This window comes from Nanorana parkeri, unplaced genomic scaffold (assembly GCF_000935625.1).
Source record: "Nanorana parkeri isolate BGI_ZX_2015 unplaced genomic scaffold, ASM93562v1 scaffold2018, whole genome shotgun sequence".
Taxonomy (NCBI): Eukaryota; Metazoa; Chordata; class Amphibia; order Anura; family Dicroglossidae; genus Nanorana; species Nanorana parkeri.
This window is the reverse complement of record NW_017308286.1, coordinates 225,016-234,534: the sequence shown is the minus strand read 5'-3', so window position 1 is coordinate 234,534 and position 9,519 is coordinate 225,016. Positions and strand designations below refer to the sequence as shown.

Genomic DNA, 9,519 nt, shown 5'->3' with positions numbered 1-9,519 from the left:
AATAATCAGAAGAATACAAATGCTAATAATAATGCTAATAATAATAATAATCATAACAAAACGATAATACAAATGATAAATCCATCCAATGGGACACATTTTGCAATTAAAATGAAAGTTTAATATGCTTATATTTTGCTTTCCCTGGTTCCTCCCCTCCCCATTATTAATATGCTAATACATTTTTTTTAAACAAAGTGTTTCTGGTTTCATTACATACCTTACAATAGTCTCAGTGATGTCATCACTGGGTCTCCATGCTTCTCTATATAGTGCAGGTAGATAATGGGTAGTGGGGACTGACAGGGTGCTGTACATAGCTTCCTGAAAACATCACAGCATCCTGCATCAATACTTCTATCAAGAGCCCTCAGCCCTGGGCTGGCTTTTGAGCACTAAGGCACGCCTCCAACATGGCCTCTCCTACTGTGACAGTTCCCTGGAAATATGATGACAGTGATACCAAGTATCCGAGAACCCGCTGGCACCCTAAACCAAGGGGTCCAAACCGGTCCAAAAATTGATGAGGGAGCATGGAGCCAGCTTACCGGCCAATCAAGAAGCCGGGCAGCATGTAATGACTCAGCGGAAGCTCAAGTATCGGGCTAGGTATTGGAGCATTTGGGCGGGTACCAGTACTCGCCCAAATAGTCGGCATCTGCACCGATACCAATACTAGTATCGGTGCATCCCTAGAATAAATGTACGTGCGGGAGGACTAGCCATACAGATTTTGTATAAATAGACCAAGCGTGGATTTTGCTTTTCGCCGCTGGTCACATGGACAGTCTCCATCTCCTCTAACTGAACCCAGAAGTCTACAATGTTGTGGAAGGAGGGAAGAGTGAGAACTCTGATTCCAGTCTCTATGATCTAGAGAAGAGAAGGTGGAGCCTCTTAATGTTTCATCAACTCATCGCATCACCTATATTAATGGGAGGGGGTGAGGCCAAAAGGGAAATGTTTCTTCTTCACCCAATAAGTTCAGGAGCCACCATAATATTATATGTGTGAAACTTTGGTGGGTGTCCTGTGTTGGTGTCCTGCGTTGGTGCCCTGCGTTGGTGCCCTGCGTTGGTGTCCTGCGTTGGTGTCCTGCGTTGGTCTCCTGCGTTGGTCTCCTACGTTGGTCTCCTGCATTGGTCTCCTGCATTGGTCTCCTGCATTGGTCTCATGCGTTGGTGTCCTGCGTTGGTCTCCTGCATTGGTGTCCTGCGTTGGTGTCCTGCGTTGGTGTCCTGCGTTGGTCTCCTGCGCTGGTCTCCTGCGTTGGTCTCCTGCGTTGGTCTCCTGCGTTGGTGTCCTGCGTTGGTGTCCTGCGTTGGTGTCCTGCGTTGGTGTCCTGCGTTGGTGTCCTGCGTTGGTGTCCTGCGTTGGTGTCCTGCGTTGGTGTCCTGCGTTGGTGTCCTGCGTTGGTGTCCTGCGTTGGTCTCCTGCGTTGGTCTCCTGCGTTGGTCTCCTGCGTTGGTGTCCTGCGTTGGTGTCCTGCGTTGGTGTCCTGCGTTGGTGTCCTGCGTTGGTGTCCTGCGTTGGTGTCCTGCGTTGGTGTCCTGCGTTGGTGTCCTGCGTTGGTGTCCTGCGCTGGTCTCCTGCGTTGGTCTCCTGCGTTGGTCTCCTGCGTTGGTGTCCTGCGTTGGTGTCCTGCGTTGGTGTCCTGCGTTGGTGTCCTGCGTTGGTGTCCTGCGTTGGTCTCCTGCGTTGGTCTCCTGCGTTGGTCTCCTGCGTTGGTCTCCTGCGTTGGTGTCCTGCGTTGGTGTCCTGCGTTGGTGTCCTGTGTTGGTGTCCTGTGTTGGTGTCCTGTGTTGGTGTCCTGTGTTGGTGTCCTGTGTTGGTGTCTTGTGTTGGTGTCCTGTGTTGGTGTCCTGTGTTGGTGTCCTTTGTTGGTGTCCTGTGTTGGTGTCCTGTCTGTGAGCTTTGCAGAACTTTGTTACAATGTTGTGACCGATGTCTACTTCTTTCACAGTCTCCTTCTTCCCGGAGGAGCTGTTGATCTTCTGACGTCTAGTTTTTCCCAGACAGCTGGAATATTCTATAACCTTTCTATTAAGGTGAGTGAGCTCGACACTCAGACCCATTTAGTTCTTCCTGTGAGTGGTGGTCATGAACTATGTACATAAGAATATCAGAGGGACCCGACCTCATGTCTGCTGGCTCTGTTACAGTCAATGTGAAGCCTGGTGTGCAATATGGTGTGCCCCATCTGTGCCCAGACTATGGACAGTAAAGTATTTTCTTATTCTCGACAAGCAGTAAATGAGCTTTAAACAATCACTGACCTCTGTAGCTGCTTGTACTGTGAGATAATGTATCCTTAAAGATCCTCAAAGATCACAACAAAGACTCTCAAGTTAAAGCAGAACTATACTCACCTCCCCTCCGTCGATGCAACATCCAGGTTTGTCGTCACCGGTACCAATGCGTAGCTTACACTTAGCAGAAGAAGACTGTGAATGGGTAGATAAGAATCCTTCATTGCAGAAGAGACCTAGTATGCTTGCCTGTCAGGACCGCCCCTATAATGGGATAGCTTGAAGCTGTTGTCTCAGACGGCATCTCATTGGGTCATGTGGTCATGCACACCTTCTGCTGCCCTCTTTCCGGCCAGAGCCCCCAAGTTGATAAGTGCTTTTAGCAATCTGGGACGCTCTGGCCGGTGTCCCGTCACTTGCAAGGAGCTGAGCAGGACGCTCTGGCTGGTGTCCCACCCAGCACCTGGCAACCAATGACGTCAGTGAGATGGGCGGGACAACGGACAGAGCCAGAGGTACCGCCAGCACCACAACCCCTGGTAACGTGCTCTACCAGCGCTCCCCTTTTCCACACCTCTGGTATACTTTAAGTATCAATTTTGTTAAAACTTATGAACACCCTCCGTGTGTCTACATTAGATTCCCGGCAGGCTGTCAAGATTCCGGTGCAATAGAAAGTAGTAGGGAATAAGCGTCTGTTCTTCGAAGATGAATTTCTCCACAATGCCTATAGATACAGAGATAGATGACGGCTGGTATTAAAGCGCTTTCACTGCTTGCTCACAATATGCAAGTAGATGAATATGTATAGTCTGGGCCCTTTAATTCTTTTATCCAACTCTTGTAATATTTGATCCCGTGTTCTATTTGTTAAAATCTATTTGTTGAGGTCGTTTTATCCTTTTATAGTAAATAAATCATCATTTGTGCTCAGCGTCTTCTTCTGTTGTTACTCTCAGGCCGCTTCTTCTGGAACATATTTCCCTATCTGGGGGACGTGTATGGGGTTCCAGGTCCTCACTGCCCTAACGAGTGGAGAAAATTTATTAAGTAAAACACCGGCTGACAACATATCACTTCCACTAAACCTGACGGATGGTGAGCACAGCAGGAGGGGGGGAATTTTGGAATGTTCCATTGGGGCCGCTCTCTACAGCTTCTCTGCTGGTGTTCAGTACTGGTGAGGCTGGGATTGGTGTGAACCCAAGTCTGCTCAAAACTCTGACTGCCACCCGCTCCTCCCGACCCAATCCGTTGCCCTGCCCTGAAGCTATACATCACAAAGGGGTGGGGAATGCCCCCTGATGCCACCACTGATTGGATCGGGGGTGGCGGTCAGAGTTTTGGGCGAACTCAGGCAAACTGGGTTCACACCAAGCCCAGCCTCCCCTCTAGTGTTCACCATTGTAGTCTCTGCCTGGTGAGTGAGGATAAGCAGAGTGATTCCTTTTTATTTCTTTAGTTTATTTAATGTATTATTTTTTCTATTTGTGGCTTTTTTCCTTTTTTGTGTGTGTTTTAACTTTTTTTTTCCTGTTCTGTCATTTGACATTTTTTTATTTTCCGTTTTTTTATATATTTTTGTAAAAAATAAAAAAACTGATGAGGGGCCGCATTTTGGCCTAAGAACAGATCCAGGATAGATCAAAGGGAGCTTCAGAATCCCTAAGGAGCCACCTAAATCCCATTGCTCCCATAAAACACCCCAAAACAAAGTGCATGTAATCCATGATTTTACTTTGTTTGCTCCCTTTTTTTCTGTTAAATATATCATTTTAAGTATTTTTTTTAATTTTTTGTAAAAACCTACAGATCTTTTTAGACATTCAGAGTTGCCCTGTACACACTTCCTGTGTTATCTCAAGGAGCCTAATTGGCCCTCCTAGTTCTTATGATTGGCTACAAATCAATGAGTGCTTATGTTGTGAACATAAGCAGGGGCGTGGTTCAGTAATTTAGCCCTGAGCAGGGCTGACACCACTCAGTCCACAAAAATGCTGCGTTTGTCAGCCCATAACAGGACTTTGAAGCGGAGTGTATTTCCTACACATAAACAGGTATTGCGCTGTACCGGGTCTTTAGAGGGATAACACATGGGGAAATGTCCATGTATCGGAGAAATGTGCTACATATTTTTGGTTATTTTTCCGTGATGTACACTTTCACTTTACCTTTCCCATTACTTTCCAATTTTTACTGAAATTTCATGAGAATTAAAACTCAATTTTGTTTGTCCCTTGTGGTGAGTTCACGGCTATATAAATGATACAGAAGACAGGTTTCCACATATTGTAATATTATGGAGAATCCAACCTTCTAGCCTGTATATGTGATATATTGAAGGGCTCCAGGCTGTCGGAATGAAGCTTCCAACCATGGTGGACATACGTGTCTGAGCACATTTTAGGAGATGTTGTCATTGCGCACATTTATCAATATTTTGGGTTTTTTAGCTCCCTTTTATCTATCTCTCTGCAGGGGCAGAAAGTTGTCCCAGTGTTGCAAATTGAATTCCTTTCACCACGAGGTAGAAACGCAGGTCATGTTGATGTTCTAGTGTTCAACGTTCCTGACAAATTTCCATAACTGTTGTCTTCTGTCTCCAGACATCTCCTCCAGCAGAATGTTTCGCCGTGCTCCCCCTGAGCTACTCCGTGTTGCCACCACAGAGAACATAACTGCCAACTTCCACCACTTTGGTCTAACTCCAGAGGTGAGGAGAAGACAATATATTGATCTGTATCTTAGGGATTTTTAGGTATAGATCCTAAAGGGCTTCAGACCGTTCTCTACCACTAAGGCTTTTCACAATGGTAATTGCATCTTAGATGGTGTCCTGAAGAGGCAGCTCAAAGTGGACCTCCACCTTCCCAGGAAAGCAAAAAAGCACACACACAACAATGATGTCAGATCACATCCAACTTTATTGAACCTGGACATAGCACATTGCATTGTGATCTGATGTCATTAGTGTGCGGCTTTCTGCTTTTCTGCTGAGTTCATAGAGCTTGGTTGGGCACTCTTTGGTCGGCACCCAGAGTTCCAGAGGCAAAGGATTTTCATGGAGACTTGGAGTAGGGACATCTCTCTATGTCTAATGTGACCTTACCCCCCCATACACTGTTTATTAACCACCACCATCCATACAATTGTCCAGCGAACCCATACAGAATCTGATGGTTACTTGCTTTAGTAAATTCCCATGGCTCTGTCCACCCAATGCTGTAAAGCCCAAACTGCTATTTTATGGTTTACACCATCAGCAACCAGCTTCCTCCAACCCACCGATGACATCTATACCAGATGTGCCCCGTTGCACATTGCCCTTACAGATAAAAAACAAAATGGATGGACTTTTACCCCAACAGATGATGCATAATTTATGTGAGATCTTGCAGTTGACCTTTGACAGCTCCCTTGAAGGTGCTGGTGAGGGAAGCCAAACCAGGAGGCCGTTGTCACTAGCACCTTGGAAAAAGTTAAAATAAATCAAACTGAAAGTTGACTGCGTTTTTTCTGTATGAGTGTACAGTTTTTACTGTTGAGCATACAGACAGGGCCGGATTTCCCACAAGGCCAACAAGGGCTGGCCTCAGTGCAGCGGGGAGTAGAGGAGCAGCACTTGAGGGGGGGAGTTTCGGCGGTTAGGGGGGTGCATTGAGGAACCTGGCCTTGGGACAGCAGAGAGAGAGTAAATCTGGTCCTGCATGCAGAGCTGCATGTATCAGCGATTTTAGTCATTTGTGGGGAAAGGTCCACTTCATGGCTCATCCACAGGGGCACCCGCACCCATATTTTCCCTGCCAGGGATATAGAGGTGCTGCCTACAGCCTCCCATGTAAGTCAATGGCTGTACTCTGCTGCTTCCATAGTTGTATGCCCGGGTATATGGAAATTCCAATGTACTGTATACCCACCTATACAGCCTTGTACAGCCATTGGCAGAGGGACGATGCAGGCAGCACTTGTGGCTCCCTGGTGGGGATGTGAATTAGCCCATAAAGCAAAACTGTTTTTAGTTTTGAAGATCCATCCGTGGAATAATGGCAGGTTTTAAGGATCAAACACCCCCATCTGATTTTTTTTTTACTCCAGGGCTCACCAAGATTTCACCTCATTTACTGTCCCCGTGACAACAGTTTCACCAGGCAGGAAGTGAGGGAAGTAAGCAAAATCTCTATACAGGAGCCCTGGATAGCAGTAAACCCGACAGGGGTTCTAATATTTCATACAATATCCAAAATGAATTTTTTGGCTGGACACTCTGAGAAGATTTTTCCACTTTGCCTTGTGACGTCCAATTGTGATGAGTAGAAAGGATTGCTCTTCTATAATGCTACTGTTACATGTCATATCCTCCTTCCTTCATCTCTTTCTCTACGCTTATTATTATTTTTAGGGTTTTTTTGCCAACAAGAAGCTGTCTGAGTTTTACCGGATCCTCTCCACAAACCGGGATAGGAATGGAGCGCAATTTATCTCCACCATTGAGGGTAAGCTAACATAACCATCTGGGGGATGGTGATCAAATGTCTAATATGTCCCATGCTCGCCTCCAGGACTTCTCTAGAGTCTCTCCCGTCCTCTGGAACTCTTTACCCCAACCTGTTTGACTATCTCCCACTCTGACTGCCTTTAGGTGATCCCTTAAGACTCATCTCTGCAGGGAAGCCTATCCCACCTCAACCTAACCACTCAACCATCACATTCTCAAATAATTTATCCCCACACAGCTACCTCCTCATGTATCACTTGCCCCTCCCTTTTAGATTGTAAGCCCTCAGGGGCAGGGCCCTTCTTACCATCTTGTCTTGAATGGTATTGTGATTGTAATGTCTTCCTTATACTGTAAAGCGCTGCGCAAACTGTTGGCGCTATATAAATACTATGTCATAATAATAATATTACAGCTGAACTGGAAAACCATAAAGGATATAAACACCACACTTTGCGTGCACAAATAAGCCTATAGATGTAGTGGTGACCTCATCACCGTGCTGTACATACTGACAACAGTTATCCTATGTCCACAGCTCGGGATTACCCTATCTACGGAGTGCAGTGGCATCCAGAAGTGAATCGCTTTCAGTGGAACAGAGGCTATGCCTATCCGCACTCTGAAAATGCAGTCTGGATATCTCAGTATATGGCCAACTTCTTTGTTCATGAAGGTAACATGCTTACTATAACAACCATCTTCCTAACATGCAGCCATCAGACCATTAGCAAACCGTAGATGGGAATTAAAGCACAAAGATAAAGAAAAATAAAAGACTAAATGGATTCTATTCTGATATTTTAGGTCAATATAAAAATGTCAGACAGCCTATAACCAGCATATGTTACACTTATATCCATGAACATTGATAAGGGTGTGACCAGTCTGAAAAATGTTGTGTCAGAGCATTAAATCAATATCTTAACAAAATTAATATACTGTGGCCTATTACTCTTGAGGTGAGGTGGCTGCATTAGTTTTCTATTTTTTTAGTTGTTTTTTTTTACCTGATGATTTCACCAGTAACACACCTAAGGGTCCTCAGGTGACAAATCCAAGATGAGAATAAGATGTGAGGAGGTGGACACTGAAGCAGCCGAACTCATTCAATTGCTGGATACATGATGTAGTTCCAGGAAACCTTTACTGAGAGAGAAACTTGATTTACTTCCTCCTGAAAATATTAATTGTCAGATCGGGGTGATTTGTGCCAATTTCTGCTGCAGTTACTCAGTTGCAGTTAGATCACATAAACTCTGTACTGAATCGCTTTCCCCTTTATTCAAAATTACAATTTACATGGTTCCATAGTTACATGTTTCCATAGTTACGTGGTTATGTGGTTACAAGTCTACATGGTTCCATAGTTACGTGGTTATGTGGTTACAAGTCTACATGGTTCCATAGTTACGTGGTTATGTGGTTACAAGTCTACATGGTTCCATAGTTACGTGGTTATGTGGTTACATGGTTACAAGGCTACATAGTTATGGGGTTACATGGTTACATAGCTACAAGGCTACATAGTTATGTGGTTACATAGTTACATGGTTACAAAGTTACATGGTTACAAAATTACATGGTTACGTGACTACATAGCTATGTGGTTAAATAGTTGCATGGTTACGTGACTACATAGTTAAATGGTTACATGGTTCCATGGTTACATAGTTACATATTTACATGGTTACGTGACTACATAGTTAAATGGTTACATGGTTCCATGGTTACATAGTTACATATTTACATGGTTACGTGACTACATAGTTAAATGGTTACATGGTTCCATGGTTACATAGTTACATATTTACATGGTTACGTGACTACATAGTTATGTGGTTACGTGGATACATAGTTACATGGTTCCGTGGTTATGTGGTTACATACAGTAGTTGTTAAGGTTGAATAAAGTCAGGTCCATACTTTAGAGAAATCACCCAACTTTGCCTGAATTTTTTTTAAATGGGAAAAATGTTTATATTCATATTTTTATACACGTTCTTCTTCCTATCACAGCCAGAAAAAATCTGAATCACTTTCCAAATGCTGAGGAGGAAGAATCGGCTCTGATATACAACTGGTCACCGACATACACGGGGAACATCAGCGGCTACGAGATGGTCTATTTCTTCTAGTCACCGTCAGAGCATGACAGGGATGCTGTGCTTACATAATAAATGAACATGTGTAAAGTAAGGCCTCATTCACACGAGAAACGGCCGGCACGTACAGCTCTGTGCTGCGTGCACGGCCGTATCGGGCAGCCCCCGCGAAGGACAGGTGCTGCGTGTGATTAGTACGCAGCCCCCATCCTTCTCTATAGGACTACGCGGCCGTGCGGCCCCCTAAGCTCACCCGCCCTGTACGTCCGTGCAGGTGTGGGTGTCCGTACTCGTACGTTCACAGGATGAATCTTGTCTGCATCCGAGCTGGGACACCCGCACCTGTACAGACCTGCATTTGGGGTGAGCGTAGGGCGGCATACGGCCGCGTATTCCCATAGAGAAGGACGGGGGCTGCGTTCTAAGCACACGCAGCACCTGTCCTTCCGGGAGCTGCCCGATACGGCCGTGCATGCAGCACGGAGCTGTACATGCCGGCCTTTTCTCGTGTGAATGAGGCCTAAAAAAAAAGTGTATACATGATGTAATTCCAGGAAACCTTTACTAAGAGAGAAACTTGATTTACTTCCTCCTGAAAATGTTAATGGTCAGAACGGGGTGAATTGGGCCAATTTCTGCTGCAGTTACTCAGTTGCAGCTAGATCACATA

At 45.2% G+C, this 9,519-nt stretch overlaps 1 protein-coding gene across 1 annotated transcript; it reads left to right on the top strand.

The window, feature by feature from the left end:
• The first annotated feature begins 1,173 nt into the window (after positions 1-1,173).
• Positions 1,174-8,888, top strand: LOC108800416 (gamma-glutamyl hydrolase-like). Its single transcript, XM_018572399.1, has 7 exons — positions 1,174-1,814; positions 1,964-2,048; positions 3,209-3,347; positions 4,856-4,962; positions 6,649-6,742; positions 7,283-7,420; positions 8,764-8,888. The coding sequence occupies exons 1-7, from the start codon at positions 1,174-1,176 to the stop codon at positions 8,880-8,882; spliced, it is 1,323 nt and encodes a 440-aa protein (XP_018427901.1). The 3' UTR covers positions 8,883-8,888.
• Positions 8,889-9,519: the final 631 nt, after the last annotated feature.

Coding starts and splice junctions, on each gene's coding strand:
- LOC108800416 (XM_018572399.1), top strand. CDS start 1,174: ATGCGTTGGTGTCCTGCGTTGGTCTCCTGCATTGGTGTCCTGCGTTGG. Junction 1,815..1,963: donor GTCCTGTGTTGGTGTCCTGT/GTTGGTGTCCTG, acceptor CTTCTTTCACAG/TCTCCTTCTTCCCGGAGGAG. Junction 7,421..8,763: donor CAACTTCTTTGTTCATGAAG/GTAACATGCTTA, acceptor TTCCTATCACAG/CCAGAAAAAATCTGAATCAC.